This window comes from Poecile atricapillus, chromosome 3 (genome assembly GCF_030490865.1).
Source record: "Poecile atricapillus isolate bPoeAtr1 chromosome 3, bPoeAtr1.hap1, whole genome shotgun sequence".
Lineage (NCBI taxonomy): Eukaryota > Metazoa > Chordata > Aves > Passeriformes > Paridae > Poecile > Poecile atricapillus.
The window spans coordinates 57,172,760-57,188,529 of record NC_081251.1 but is presented as its reverse complement, the minus strand read 5'-3'; the positions used below and the strand labels follow the sequence as shown (position 1 = coordinate 57,188,529).

Here is a 15,770-nt window from a genome sequence, read left to right as displayed (position 1 = left end):
AAAAGAAGGAGAGGAACTTTAAAGGAAGACGCTTGGAAATACTACCTCTTTACAGAAATGCGTGCATACAGGCAGTATTGTTGTAAGACTTTAGAAAATATTTCCCTGCGATCCTATAATCCATTTTGCTTTTAGAGCAGAACATCTCTTTGACTGTGATAGAGTGTAATGACTTTATTTTAAAAACTGGAGAACCTATATCCATGGTTTAATGACCTACCTTCATAAAGCGGAAGTTTTACTCCCACCCAAGAAAAATGTGAATGTGTGAGCAAACAACTCTGCAGGAAGCATAGAATCATAGAATGGTTTAGGCTGGAATAGTCCTTAAAGATCATCTAGTTCCAAACACCCTGCCACAGGCAGGCACACCTTCCACAAGATGAGGTTGCCCCAGGCTTGATCCAGGGATAGGCCATCCACAACTTCTCCAGCCAGCCTGCTCTCCAGTGCCTCACCACCTTCTCAGTAAAGAATTCTTTCCTTGCATCTAATCTAAACCCACCCTCCAGGGCCTAAAGCATTTGCTGACCCAGCAAACTTTGGCTGCGTGCCAATGTGAAGAAATGGACCCTCATGAGTTGGACAAGACAATGGACTTACACATGGTTTTCCTTCTGAGCTTTGAAAGTCTGTTCCCTGTGCAGCGGGGTGGTAACTGCCATCTTATGGCCACATACCGGCGTGGAGGTGAGGGCAGGGTTGTCCAGGTTCAAGTTCTCGTGATTGGATGAGGTGTTTAAGAACTGCACGTGTGGAAAGGAAAAGTTAACAGGAACGTCCAGATTACATGGCTGACCTTTCAAACTGACATTATTGAAGGAAAGAAAAATAACTTATTTTCTTCTGATTGACATGAGTCACTCTCCTGACCCTATGATGAGAGCAGAGGTATGTTGGGTACCTGACTACATTGTGAAAAAATGCTCAATGGCTTGGCTCAGGAAGCTAGAGAGAGAAATTCTAAAGGAAATGACTGTTTCAATGAGAAACACTTTCTACCACTTCCAGAGCCTGATTTGGATTTTCTCCAAATAAATTTTAATTAAGACCAGCGTGACCAAGAAACTGGGTGAAAATGAGCAAGGAATGTTTCAGAAACAAACCCACAGGAAACAGGGTTAAATTCCACAAATATTTATATGGGGCATCTAGGAGCTCTTAGGGCAGTAAATAAAGTGTTTATGACAGGAAAATATATTTCCTCTCATCTCTCTCAAAAGAAAGTACTTCATTTTCAGAGCATAAAATGAAAGCTGCCACCTTTGATGGGTGTGTGGAACGCTTTGGAATGGAAACAACTGACTAAAAAAGAGGCAGCACTATCTGTTTGGAGAAAATTGCTCTTGCATGTGTTCTACCTAGTAATCTAAAATATTGTTTCTATTTCTAGCATCTACAAATTTGTGAGCATAGTGATATCCTTTATTCTGACAACAATACAACGTATTCCCTTCCAGATTCAATCTGCCACTTTATAAAAATGTGGCAGATAAGAAAATCTGGCTTTCAGTGGAAAAATTACATATGATTAAAATAGCTATTAGGTAATGGGAAATACAGTGGGAAATCATTACATGAAATCTTTTACTATCCTGCACAAAATAACATTTCTTTGACATCAAAGACTAAAGCAAACCAACGCAGACAAACAAAAAATCCAAAACACTTTTAAATAGTGCTACAGCTGTGAAACAAAGCAACCATCATCAGGAATTTGAAAGTGTACGCCAGGCCATTTTAACAGGTCATTCTCCTCATTCCTATTCCACTCCAACTCTCACGGCCTGGGCAGAAGATGGCAAGTGTGATTTGAATTTTCTGGTTGTTGTCAGTTTGTCTCACAACCTGAATGCTATTTAAATGCAGTTTGGGGTTTTCTAGGTCAGTGAATCATACTGCAAGTGGACAGAGATGGAAAGTAACACAGGTGATCAGAAATGTTAAACTCTAGGAGCTGGAGTTAGCAGCAAGAGTAAAGCGAGGAATCACACTCCCCTACAAAAAAGATCCAAAAAGGCAAAAACCAAAACACAAAAAACCAAGCCCCAGAGATGAATTTAAAAGACAAGAATCAACAGTTAACTTGCTGATTAACTAAACTCAGTGGTGAAGACTAGGAGCAGTGAGAAGATTCAAACATGGAGTGAAATCAACAAGCACAACGGTAATTAGTCATTTGTTCCAAATGATTAGTTTCTAAATTGTTAAGACTGGGGTGACTTTTGAGAATTAGTAACATCTGTGCAGAAGTCTTGATCTACCTGCGAGGGAGAGAAGGGCAGGCTTTTGACAGGGGAGCGCTTAGGAGGAGTTGAGCTGCTGACGTCAGCTAGGACCAAGGTGCTACCGTGGCCACTGGCTAAGGGGCTGCAGTGCCCTCTCCTTTTGCGAAGAAGGACCCACGGAGCCGCACTGCCCTGTGAGGCAGATAAGGTCTTTGGTGAGCCAAGAGAGCCCTGACTCGACATGACTTTGCTCAAATTTGTGGTGGGCTGTCCTTGAGGTCTACAAGCACTGGCCCCTCTTTGCTGAAGCTGCGCGACCGTGCCTGAGGGAGCTCTGCTAGCCGGAGTGTCTGTGTCTTCAAAGAATTCAAAACTGCTGAGATCACCCCATGATGAAGGATCCTGAAACAACGTGGGAGGCACGGAGCTATAAGACAGTGTATAGTGCCACCTCATGAAAATACAGTGCTAGGATATGCCTGTAACCAACAACAACAAAGTCTTTCCCAGTTCAGTTCAGCCTGACCCTGTTCATGGGAGCAGCAACACTGTGAACGCAATTTGTGTTCTCAGTACATACCTTGATCTTATCAAACTGTCTGACATCCTACTAGTGTTGCTGGCAACTGAGTCCCTAACAAATGAGCCAAATGATGTCCTTACTATTTGTTTGCCCAGTGTTTTCTGCTTGGTGTGATGATGGTGCCTTTTGTTACAAAAAAAATGTGTGCTATAGACCAAAACTGGCCTCCTCCTAACATGCAATGCTGCTCTGGATGGGCTGAAAGGGAAATGATACCACATGAAGCAGACATCTCTGCTTCTGAAGGAGGTTGCCACCAACAAACATACTTCAATGTGCTACTTCTTTACATTAGCATCCCAGAGACTGCAATGAGAACAGGCCCATGTCACTCAGATACCTGACATTTAAATGTCTGTTTACAGTCCTTTGCATATGTCAGGGCAAGCTCCTTAAACTTTGAGAAGCAGCTATAGAGGCTACAACTAAAAATTCTAGAAAATGATGCAGATACATGAGCGGCCACACACAAACCTATGGCATGTGTGACTTCAAATATCAATAAATACCACCTCATTGTTTAAAATTTTTTGTGGTATCTCTGATTTTATTTTAAGGAGACTTAAAATTGAGAGATTGTTTCAAGCTCCTACTGTGCAGCTTGCCAAAACTCACACTCCCATTCCAAGATGTAGCAGGAAAGGGAGACACCCACAAAAAGCATATGCACCCATGCTTGAGGGCTTCACTTACAAGCAGCTGCGCTTTGTTATGTCAGAAGATAAGCTTCAGATCCTGGAGCAACTCAAAATTACCCAGGGAAAAAACCAACAGCCACATTTAGGAGAATCCCAGCTCCTCACCCCTTGCTCCTTGACCATGCACAAATCCACCTGAGGCAGCAAGTCTACTTACGGAGTCTATTAACTGGAGTGTTTCAGCAAATTCTAAGAGATTCTTAACATTATCCAGGATGTTGCTCTGGTGAACAATCATGCACCGTGCAGGGGATGCACTTTCCTCAGGTAAGCAACCGTGATCCACCGGTGGAGATGGAGTACAGTGGTGATGTTCCCCCAAACAGGAAACAGGTGCACTGTCACCACTGGTCCTGGTACTGTCAGCAATTGTGGTGCTGTGCCAGCCGGGGTAGTTTGATGTGTGGTTCTGTGTCTAAAGGAAGAGGAAAAAAAAAAAAGAAGAAAAGGGAGGGGGGAAAGGCAGAAGGAACTTAGCAATGAAATTGCACAAGGTGTCAGATGCCACTGGAGGAAAGATAAAAGTAGTTGCATCATCATCTAAAGGCTTATGCCTATGAAACAATTGTCAAGATGTTTCCTTTCATCAGTGCAAGATCTTGTTTTAAGTAATACTGGCATTGTATTTGTTATCCCAAAGTTACCTCATAATTTACTTCCAGGATTATAGGCATATGTCATTACTAGCACATATCAATTCATACTTTGTAAGTCCAAGTGCTCGAAAAGTGTCTGCAAGTCCTTTTTCTGTAAGAAGCATGAAACGGCAGGATTTCCCTACTGAGCGCTCAGCACCGTAGAAGGCTAAAAGTTTTTAGAGTTAGAGTTGCTTTTGTCTGCTTATCTCCTTCTCTTCTGCTATCCCTGTCTAATGCTACAGCTTACACCAATGCAATGAAGAGGCTGTCAAATCAACGTGGTTAGGAAAGCAGAAGAACAAATTAACAGAAGTTTCTTTCCAGTGTGATCATGCAACAGAAGAAATTGCAAAACATTAACTAAAGTTAAAAAGTGGCCAAACTAACGTATCATGCATGCAGTTCTTTTACTATTAATTTAACTATTACCCAAAAGGAAAAAAAAATAAATATTCTGCTGGCTATCACCTATCTTCAAAAACGATTTTGGGATTCTTGGCTTTGACAATGGTGTTAAGTAGTTACACAAGGGTTTTCACACATTAACATCCAATGGCATATATAGTGAAGTACGAGAATTCAGTAATAGCCAGCACTTGCTCCACACATGCAGTTATGAAGAATCTAACATTATTTGGAGGAGTAAAACAAATTCTCAAACATGCACCAAGTCTGAAGCTTATGAAGTTTATAAAACACAGCTGAAGGAAAGAATATAACAGAGAAGAAAAATCTAACTCACAGGCACTACATTTTCATCACATGAACCATTGCACACTTTCAGAAACACAGATCCCATTAGTGATTAAAGGTCTGTAGGATTTTCAATTTTTGTACAATCATCACGTTTCCAATATTACATCATGTTACAGAGCCCAATCCTGCTCCCACTTTGCAAAGTAAGATACCTGCAAAATGTTTGGATTTTCTTTTTCAATAGAAGAATTTACAAAGCGGATACAGATTTTACATGTGCTATGTTTCATCCTTTTAAAACGGAAATATAGAGCCTTGATTAGTACTGAAGGCAGAGGGGGAGTAAAAAGTTAAAAAGACAAGCACTGGGGTAAGGCTGCTATCCCTCCATCCAAGCACACAGTGACAATCTTACTGGTAATGCCTGCTGCCCTTTCAGTTCATTCTCAGTCGACATTAGTAGCAACTCTAATTCCTTTATTCGCTTTTCTTTCTCAGGGTCTTCATCATTATAGTGTCTCTGAAATTAAGAGTTAAGGGAAAAGAAAAGATAAAGGTCTGATAGGATGTAGCAACTAAAATGCTCATGGTTTGCCGACCTGTGGTTATAACAGCCAAATTAGATTCAAAGACGAAACAAATGTCAATTGTGTTTTCCACTACCAAAGTCTCTGCTGAATTTCAGTATAGACAATTGAAATGGAGAAAGTGAAAGCCATCACACCAGATGTCAACTACTGCATTTTAAATCCACTTCAGAAGGAGCAACTATTAGCCATGTTAGCACTCCCCGACCTTCCCCATTTTCTGTTTTCACCACACTTAATACATTAAAATGTTTCCTTAATGTACGATGTCTGCATTTTAATTTATCAAATATTTAAGAAATTGACTCTTGAAATGAGGTTCAAGTTATCTACCTGGATAGCTGCAGCAGCTGGCTGAGGTACATTGACAATATTTACATGCAGTGCTACTGGATACGGGATCTGACCAGGAACCTAGGTCAAAAAGCAAAAATTGATTATTTCCATCTTATCATCTGCTTGCTTTCTCAATTTGTGTTAAACATACTTTGGCTTTAGGTACTCAATATTTGTAGTCTGTGGAGATGAAATAGCAAAAAAACCTAAAAATGTTTACAAGAAAAGTAATCAAGTTTTTAGGAATATGACAGTGAGCATTAGAGAGGAAGAAAGAAAATTCATATATGAAATATTTACCCTTCCTGAACAAGACAAGATGAATAATTTATAGACACATTTGTAAGGATTTTCTAAATTGAAGTGAAAAAGCAAAAGATGCAATATATTACCATCTAAAACTCTACAATGCAACTGTCTGAAGCAGCAGCCTGTTTCATTATTAATAGAATAAATAGACTAGAATAAATAGAATAGAAAAGAAATTTAATTAAAAACAATACTTGTTCACTTGGTTCCGACAGGCAACCCACAAGCAGAGTACTACTAAAGAGCATGTGGGAGATTTTGACATGGGACACAGAATTAACCAGATTCAACCGATATTCAAGAATTTTAATATTCACAGCTCGAAGAAATAAGTTAACTGCTCCCAAGGCGTTAAACCCGCTGTACCCATTTCCACCACTTGAACACCACCAGTTTGAAATGTACTTATTTTCACCACTGAACTTAAGTAAAAGTCAAAGAAATCCTCATCTGACATCAAACACACCCAAGTCCACCAAGACGAAGAAAACCCTTCATGCTGAAACCAGGCATGGCTAAATGGCACTCATCCATTCAAGGAGGCAAGACAAGCGCCCCCAGCACACTGACATTTTCAGGCACTTACATTCTGTGGCTCAGGGATGTGGTAGTAGGGGTAGTCACTGCTCAGCGGGGGCTGGCTGGCCACCGGCAGCTGGGCAGGTGGCGATGGGTTGTGAGCAAAGGCCATCAAGTGGTTGTTCTTCTGAAAGCCAGCAGCTGCTGAGGAGTGGCAGGCTTTGGAGGACTCCTGCAGGTAGCCCTCCTGCTCAACCTTTCGGCGCATGGTGGAGTTCCAGTGGTTCTTGATAGCATTATCAGTTCTGCAACAGAAATACAGAGGAGTTTGAAAAATGAGCACTTCCAATTCAGACAGGTCAGTGGGCAGGGAACTGTTGTCAGCATTTCTGTTAGAACCCTGAGCTCTTCTCTGACCTTCCTCCTAGCCCCACCACTACAAATGCTACTCCCTACTTCTCAGGAAAGATGCTCAGTATAAAAGTTAGGGAAAAAGAAAAACAGGCTACAGTTGTTTACGTGCTTTTTAAAGCAATCCTTCATGACTTAGATCCTCAAATTGTAAGAAATTTCTAACTTCATCTTCACCTCATTCCCATGAAGTGAGGAGACAACAAAGGCTAACATCCCTTTGAGGCTATCCTAAAAGAATGCCAGCATCGTCTTCCTATATCTTGATATTTCAGTGGAGCCTTATTGTGTCTCATTGATGGAAAGAAAGACTGTGGAGAACAGCTGTGAACAGACTAACTTCCAAGCAACTTTCCAGCTGGTCACCTAGACAACAAAAACATCATGCTGTACACAAACTCAGTAAACAAAACCGCTGGGATTTTTCTTAGATGCAGAAAAACTGAGATTCAAATCCTCACATATATGAGTCAGGAAAAGCAAACTTACCAAGTTTGTGAGATTTTAGGAGTAAGCTTTAAAACAACTCTGTTATTTGAAAAACATCACCACTGCATGGTATCATTCAAAGAAGCATCTCTGATGTGTGGAAGCTACAAAAATATTCCCAAGGGCTAATTCCTTTCTTGTTATCTTCTAGAAGGTGAAAGCAGCCTAAGGAATGACTGCTTGAAAGGCCATCATGATCTTGGGCCTTATATTTAGGCCTTGAAGATATTTTGTCAAATAGCAGGAAGAAAAGAAGGAAGGGAAACCTCTCCCTTGCTTGCATTAGTTGCTTCCCCACATTTTGAGTCACTTTTAATCACAGCAAATAAGACATTGGATCTTTGAGGTTATATACAAGCTGTACAAAAGCTTTCCATGAGACAAGTATTTCCAGGACCAGAGTTTGAAGAAAAAGTTTCTCCTGCTTTACACATGTTTTTTTTTAACAGGTCAAAATCATCTGGATGATTCAAGAGCAATTACAAAACTTGAAGAAACCTTCTCTTAAATCATTTTGAATAGACAGGCTACATTTCATATTGAAGGCATACCCATAGCTGAATGTAAATTACGATCCACTTGCAAAGCCTGATCCTTCCCTGCTTAATTGATTTAAATGTTGACAGTCATCACATGCACAGATAAGATTGCACAGACATTTAGGAAACTCTTATGGTCTTGCTCCAGTTACTGGCATTTTACCTATGGCAAACATTAAAAGCCTGTAAAAATAGCAGATTGTTGCATGTACTGACCAAACAGTGAAGTTCCCCACAGAGAAAAACGCACATCAGTGTCACTGGCTTCCCAGGTTTTGATTCCAAAATTTTTTTGCTTTATACAGTGCAGCCTGAGGTGACCAAAACAGACTGCTCAGACCTGCAGCTTTTTCATTTTTTTCCTTTCTTAAGAGCTAAAAGCATATGTCATTACCGTCCAGGCAGCAACTTTGCAATCTCTGCCCATCTGTTTCCCAGCCTCTTGTGTGCCTGGTAAATAATTCTATCTTCCTCTTCTGTCCAGGAGGTTTTCTTCACTTCTGGATTCAAATGGTTGTGCCACCTCTCCCTGCACTGTTTTCCAATCCTTCCCTTCAAATGCTTAGCAATGACAGACCAGCGCTTTGGACCGTATTTCTGAACGAGCTCTATTACCTTCAAAGAAGGACATAAAAACTGCCTGTATTTAATGATGCATGATGAATCAATGAATTTTTTTTCTGTGATGAAGCAATATTTTCAACAACATTTCTCAAAACTGCCACAGCAAAACTAATAGCAATTAAGGTTCCCCACTTCCCAATCATATTTTTACCCAAAAGGAAAAATCTGGTAATAGTTAAGGCATTTCTACACTGCAATTCTACATTACAGTGCTGTAAAGCAACAGTAATTTATTTGCACAGAAAACTTAGAAAGCACTACACAAATACAATCTGCCTCTGGCCATAATAATGTTGAGACCACCAAAGTTTCCAGGAGTTTTGCCCCAACATCTGAAATCTGCTAGTAAGGCATTAATCAGACAGAAAGGAAAACTGATTACCCTTTGATCCTCCTCTTTAGTCCACGGACCTTTAATAAGTTCTGGGTTTAGTACCTTCTGCCATCGGTGCTGGCACTGAACATCTGTCCGATTCTAGTGAAATGGGAAATACAGAGTGGAAAATCCTTTAGACAAGATGAAAATAGAGTGAGAATGCTCTTATTTACACACACTTGTTTTGATGTATTTCACTGCCAGCTAAGACTACTAAACAACATAGAGTGATAGAGTAAGTCTGAGAAGAAGGTGGTCACCTATCAGTTTGCTCACAGAATAGGCAAGATTTCCATCACTTCTGCATTGAGGACTCCATCACCAAAACTACACAAACTTTATCTTCCCCATCTGCAAAACAGCTGGCATGCTTTCACATGCACTACTTCAGCAACAGCCAAACTGTTCACTAAACAATTAGCTTCAAAATCATACTTACAATTCACTAAAGTTATTTCTCTTCACTGTGCTTAGACATTTTCTCATTGTCACATTGACCATCTACTGTGCAATTACCCACCGTCCCTCATTTTTGCTTGTTTGATATTTTCCAACTCTTTATGAGAAGTGAAAGGAAAAATAAATGTAAGGGTTTCTGCAGTAATCTAACTAAATTTCTAAGGTCTCCGTTTGTGGAAGTTTTAAATCTCCCCTGAAAATACAACTATAAAGCAACCACTCCTCTTCCCCTTTATCAAGGAAACCCCTTGATAAAGAGCTGCTACTAAGCCTAGAAACAGAAACCAATATCCACTTACAGGAAGGAAATTGGCAATGACTTTCCAGTCTTCTGTGCCATTCTGCTCCACAAGCTTCTTCAACTTCTCATCCTGAATCATAAAAAAAAAAAAAGACCCCAGATATAATAAATATTGCAATCTCTTGTAATCCAAATGAAATGGTTTTTTTTAAATTTGTTCTTATGCATCTACTTCTGCTTTCTGAGTGTAAAGAAGGGTGGCCTGCAGACTTCTCATGCCTTTAAATTGCCTAAAGCAGAAGATTTTTCTACTCCTTTGGATTTTGGTAGGTTCTTTACTGTGCTGTAGGAGAAAGACTGACTTCTGTGCAGTTCTTTGACTCACAATATACATTCACATTTTACTCATCAAAGCACTGTAACTGTTATTCTTGGACCAGATTTACAGGAGGAAATGGGAATTTAGATGCCAAGCATCAGAATAACCTTGAAATTCAGTAACACTCAGGCACTCATCTACCTGGGAAACTCTGAACATCACAGCCTTAAGCTTTATGCATCTCGCAAGTAATGGGAGTTCCAGTGATTTGCTCAAGGCCTATCCACCTACAATAAATGCACAATAAAACTAACAGCTCCTTTTTGCTCTTGCTCTCTGTGAGGGAGTTTTGCATAGTTGCAAATAGCAAAATATTTGGCCCAATCTTTCTAATGATAAGGCCAGAAATATAGACCCTAAAGACGAAAGAAACAAATCTTACATACTGGGTTAGCACTTCCCAGTATGCTCCCAGTTCATGTGACAGGAATGGATTTCATGGCCATCCTTTCCTCCCTGGCCACATCACAACCACATCCACCTTTGTAAGGGCAGACTGTGATTTAAAATAAATAAATAAAAGGCTTGCAAGGGGTGACCTGCCACTGTTTTTACATCAATACACATTGTTAGAGAAGAGAAAGTCAAAACATAACTCAAGAACTGTATTAATGTATTCCACAACAAACTCAAATCAGTTAAATGGCCAAAGGAGATTCACCTGGCGAAGGAGTCTGACACCACAATTCTCCCAGAAAGTCACTACAAGGTCTTTAGTCATGACTAAAACGTGTTCTGACCTTGAAAAGCAAAATATATCTTGAATGCTCTGTTTTGGTACTGCTGGATTTCTCTCCTCCAGCCTTTATTTTATTTCCACTTGGAATCATAACAGTGCAATTAAAGTGCAAAATTCCAATGGTACAGAAGGACTGCAGCAGTTTCTGCCGCTGTTGTTTGCTGCTGTGGGACACTGAACACAGGTCTGTTCTCGCATAGCAACAGTTTCCAAACAGAAAGAGGCAAGCAGCAACAATGAAGCACTGCTACAGGTGATTCGGAATCTGCTTCTTCAACAGGGATTACACAGAGATTCACACATCACACACTGTAACGCAGAGCTTGGTGGAAATTAAAAAGTTGTGTTTGTACATTTTATTTAAAACGTGAGAACTATGTTCAAAGTTAAATAAAACACTGAGAATGTAGCTAGCGGGTCAAAAAAGTTGTCCTCAGATATGGGACTGTCACTGAAGTTTGCAGATTAGCAATATGGTGAAGAACATGAAGCAACTTGGAGAAGAATGTGATCCATGCTCTCTCTTATCTTTTCACGTGCAGGAGAGGAATGAACTTGGATTTACCTCTTCGCGGGTCCACCTGGTTTTTCCTAAGTGACGTTTTCCAGTCTTAGGAAGCAGACCATCATAATCATGATCGTACACCTCAACATCTTCTTCATCATCATCACTACTATATATACTGCAAAAGGAAACACAGCGAAACAGAGTGGAGCATGAGGACTTGAGCTACTTAATTACAGAACCCAAAAACCCCCCACTACAATCCTTACAAAGGTTACACAGATAAAAGTTTTAAAACTTGCACAACAAGATTTTTTTCTGCATTCTGTTGTTCTAGTATTCTGAACTGGTTCTGCTGTTTTTGGTATCCACAGATACAAGCAAAGGGCTGGCAACCTTCGTATTACTGTGCATGTTTAGACCTGCTCCTAATGTTAGATCAGTGGTGAATTACACATTTGGCAAACTTTCAACCAATGAAGGTTTCAAATTAAAATACAATGTTTAGGACAATAAAGACAACTAGAGGCTGTGTCCAGCACACGAGTACATGTTTAAGATCTTTAACTCGTGCCATACATTCTGAAAAATATCAGTGGTTTTGTATGTTTAATGCAGCAGATTATTATACTGCTCCAAAATAAAATAGACTGTGTAGCAAAACAAAAAGCTAAACAATAACCTTGCTTGAGAAAATGTTTATGGACCCTATATGAGAAGGCACAGGTTTTTACAATTATGTAAGACAGTAAGTGGCAGCATTAACATTCAATAAGCTCTAATATAAAGCATGCCCTCCATTTATGGGTTTGGACAGATAAGGACTGAGGACAAGTTAGTTTAATATCCTGCAACCCAGAAATGAATGACTGAATCCTTCTATACTCTCCATTTCTATAACTTTATTACCTCTAATCTATTTCTAAATCCCTCATACTGTTTTTGAAATACTCTGCCCACCTAATTCATGACTAAGGGATTTCCCCAGAGGCTATCTATGGGTAAAAAGACTCCATGACTCTTTTCACAAACAGCACTTGCTCTACCCAGCTAACTAAATCTTAAAGAGAGTGTTTTGCAACAAGATGTGCCTTTCTGGTGGGCAGTATTTTACTTCTACCTTTTAAGGTACGAGCAGCAGTTCTGATACTTCAGCTAAGAGATGCTAGCCATGAGTGTTAGAAAAGAGTCAGTGTCATTAAGATTAAAAACTGTGATCTGATAGTATGGTGTGCTGTGGTATGTTAAAAGTACGACTAAGAAATTAATATTAAGTTATTTTGTAATAAAATTAACAGGCGCTGTTTATGCTATTAACCAGTTTTCAGGAGATTACTGGAAATTAAGTTGCAGTGAAGCCTGGTGTCTGTTAGTCAAGATGCAAACACCTCCAAACTGCAAGCTGCTGAACATACATTCTTTAAAAGTGCTGGGCTAATCACACCCTACATTTTCCACCCTGTTTTCTGGCCTGTGCCATGGGCCATGAGAGAACACGCTTACATGCTACATGCAAAAAGTTTTCCACACAAGTTTTCCACAGCCTGCTGGGCTGTGAGTGGTCTTCTTGCAGATTCTGCCGGGTGCCCCTGACTCACCCGCCCAGTCCATCGCTGCCACCCTTAACTCGCGCTGCAGTCCTGCAGCCCCACGGTTCATTCCCTATTCCCCAGACCCCGTAAGCACCGGCAGTAAGCCCCCGTGGAAGCTCCCCCTCCGCACGCACCCCCCTCGTCGGCAGCTGGAGCCTCCCGTGCTTGAGCAAAAGCTCCCACGCTCCAGCTGCCACAAGCGCGGCTCCTTCCCCAGACGCCGCTCGAAGCAGATTCACTTTTCTCAGTGACACACAGAGACAGCTGCGCCGCTGCCCATATGCCAAAGGAAGTTTTGTGGCACAGTTTCCAAGTATCATTTTGAAAAAGAGCTTTCCGTAGACGACAAGCAGCAGGTATGCCCGCATCCATCGGCGGCGCTTCCTGCGGGCCGGGCACGGCGGGGAAACGCCGCTCTGCAGCAGCAGCACAGCAGAGCATCAGCGGCCAACACGTTAAAGGACTTCAGTGCGGGGCCAGTTCTGTAACAGGGTTATTTAAATGACTGTGGCCTCGCTGGCACCGCAGAACCGAGCAAACTTCACTGTACTACCTGCGCTCTCCAGCAGGAGAAAAGTGCCCTGGGATTTCGGGACGCTCGGTAGTTTTTCACTCAACCGGGCCCTCAGCGGTGCTCTAAAACTTTATTTTGCACCTCCGGCCGCAGCCCCGAAGCCTCCCCCCGGGTGGCTTGGCACGGCACAGCGCTCCGCCCGGCCGGGACAGCAGGACTCCCCCGGCCGCCCATCAGCGCTGCGCTGTTCGCCGAGGCAACCGGCTTGTACAACGATACATGGGGAAAAGAATTAAAAAAACAAAACAAAACAAAAAAAAAAAAAAAAAAAGGAGAGGTAAAAAGAAAAACATCAAAAAACCAAAGAGGAGGTGTAGAGGAAATGACTCGCTGCAGTTACCGTGATTGAAAGAATTCGGGCACCAGCCCCGCGGGGCAGAGCCCGCGCCCGCTCCCGCCGGCGCCGTGCCCATGGATCAGGCGGACACCGCACCGTGCCGCCCCGGCCGCCCAGCCCCGAGCGGCGGACGTGTCCCTGCGGGAGGCGCCCGAGAGGCAGCGGCGGCTGTCCTTCTCTTTTGGGAGAGACGGGCAAGGGTGATTCACCGCCAGCCCTAGCGACAGCCCCGCTCTGACACTGAAAGTAGAGCCCGGCGCTGGCCCAGCGGCTCGCCGCCTCCTCCCGCACCGCAAGCCCCTCTTCCTTAGAAGGAGCCCCCAGTGCCACCGGATGAGGCCGGCGCCCGGGAAGCGACAGGCAGGGCTGCTACCTTCTCCCCTGTCACAGCCGGCCAAATGGGAGGGGAGAAGGGGAGGATGCCGGGCTGCAAAGAGAAAGAGAAAAAAGCCTCCACGTGTCCGACCCGCCGTTCCCGGCTAATTAGACAACAATCCGGCTCCGTGCGCCAGCCCGGCAGCGGCGGCACGGACCCGGCCACGCGGCGCTGCCGTCCCGTCCCGTCCAGTCCGCCGCCTCCGGGGCACCGCCGCCCCCGGCCCATGGCGCGGCAGGGATCGCCCTGGCCCGGGTGCGCGGCAGGCGGGCGGGCACGGCTGACAGCTCCGGCAGAGCGCTCCGTCGGATCCGCAGCCCCCCGCCCGCGCTGCGGCGCTCCGGCATGTGCCGAGTGGCGTGCACCGGGAAAAAAGCTAAGCCCCGCAGGCGAGAGTCGCGCTTCCAAGGGCGAAAGAGCCGCACGAATAAAAGGAAAAAAAAGTCGAGGGAGCGAAACGAGTCCCCGCACCCGCCGCCCACCTGCCGCCTCACCCGGCCGGGAATGAATGAATGAATGGGACGGGACGCGCTACCTGCCGCCGCCGAGCCCGCCAGACATTGTCCCGCCTTGCGGCTGCGGGGCGCGCAGCTCCGTCGGGCTCCTGCGGCCGGCGAGCACCGGCCCCCCGCAGGCGTGCGGCACCGGCGGCTCCGCGGCGCGTCCCGCTAGGCTGCGGCTCCCCCGGCGCCTCCGGAGGAGGGGAGCGCCTCGGCACCGGGGGCGGAGTAGACCAGGTGCACGGAGGACGGGGGGCTGCCCGCCCGTCCGCCGGGCGAGCCGGTCTCCTGCTGCCGCTTTCCCTCTCTCCCGTCCCGCGCCCCGTCTGACAGGCGCGGAGCGCAGCCGGCCGTCCCCCGCCCGCAGACAGCGGGTTACCTGTGCCGGGGTCTCCGGGACATCCTCGCACCGGCCGCTGGGGGAGGAGGACGGGGGAGACCGAGCCCGCGCCCGCCGCCGCGCCCTGCTGCCGGGCTGCGCCTGGGCGCTCCGCCGCCGCGCACGGGAGTGCCGAGGAGCCGCGGGAGGAGGAGGAGGAAACAGGTTGAGATTAAAGAGTAAACTCTGTAAACAGAGATGCCATCAAACAAAGGGCCCTTGGACACTCCCCCTCCCGCCAAATCTGGCGCCCCTGCAGTGCGCAGGCGCCTGGCGGGCCCGTGCCGCGGCGGCGGGGCGCGGGGCGGGAGGACCGGGGCCGCGCGCCCCACGGGGCCCTCGCGCCCCGCCCATCCCGCGCGGCAGCGGCGGGAGCGCCCCGCGCCAGCGCCGCCGCCGCTCCCGCGCCGCGGGCCCTCGACGGCGCGTCCGCAGCCCCCCCGTGCCCGCGCCCTGCGGCTGCTGTCGCTGGTGGAGCTGTCGGGGCGGGGGGCAGCCCCTCTCCCCCGTGCACGGCGGGTGGGGAAGGCGAGCCTTGCCATGGGGCGAGAACTCTCGGGCGAGACCCCGCGACCACCCCCTCGGCCCACGCAGGTGCCTCCCGCCGCCCGGGGGGGTGGGGGGTGTGGGCCACGGCGGGTGCACCTGCTCCGCTC

General features: G+C 45.3%; 1 protein-coding gene across 2 annotated transcripts in view; it reads right to left on the bottom strand.

Annotated features, from left to right (window-relative positions):
* The window catches only part of MYB (MYB proto-oncogene, transcription factor), a 28,200-nt gene extending 12,924 nt beyond the window's left edge, over window positions 1–15,276 (bottom strand). Inside the window, exons 1-10 of one of the 2 annotated variants that reach the window (XM_058835129.1) lie at window positions 15,115–15,276; window positions 11,417–11,534; window positions 9,792–9,863; window positions 9,040–9,132; window positions 8,428–8,648; window positions 6,662–6,899; window positions 5,764–5,844; window positions 5,259–5,363; window positions 3,667–3,924; window positions 604–746 (exon numbers count right to left, since the gene is read on the bottom strand). In XM_058835129.1, coding sequence (XP_058691112.1) covers window positions 604–746; window positions 3,667–3,924; window positions 5,259–5,363; window positions 5,764–5,844; window positions 6,662–6,899; window positions 8,428–8,648; window positions 9,040–9,132; window positions 9,792–9,863; window positions 11,417–11,534; window positions 15,115–15,137 — 1,352 coding nt within the window. In that variant the 5' untranslated portion in view covers window positions 15,138–15,276. Of the gene's footprint in view, window positions 1–603; window positions 747–3,666; window positions 3,925–5,258; window positions 5,364–5,763; window positions 5,845–6,661; window positions 6,900–8,427; window positions 8,649–9,039; window positions 9,133–9,791; window positions 9,864–11,416; window positions 11,535–14,770 lie in introns of both variants that reach the window. The other variant, XM_058835128.1, reaches the window with a different exon arrangement.
* Window positions 15,277–15,770: the final 494 nt, after the last annotated feature.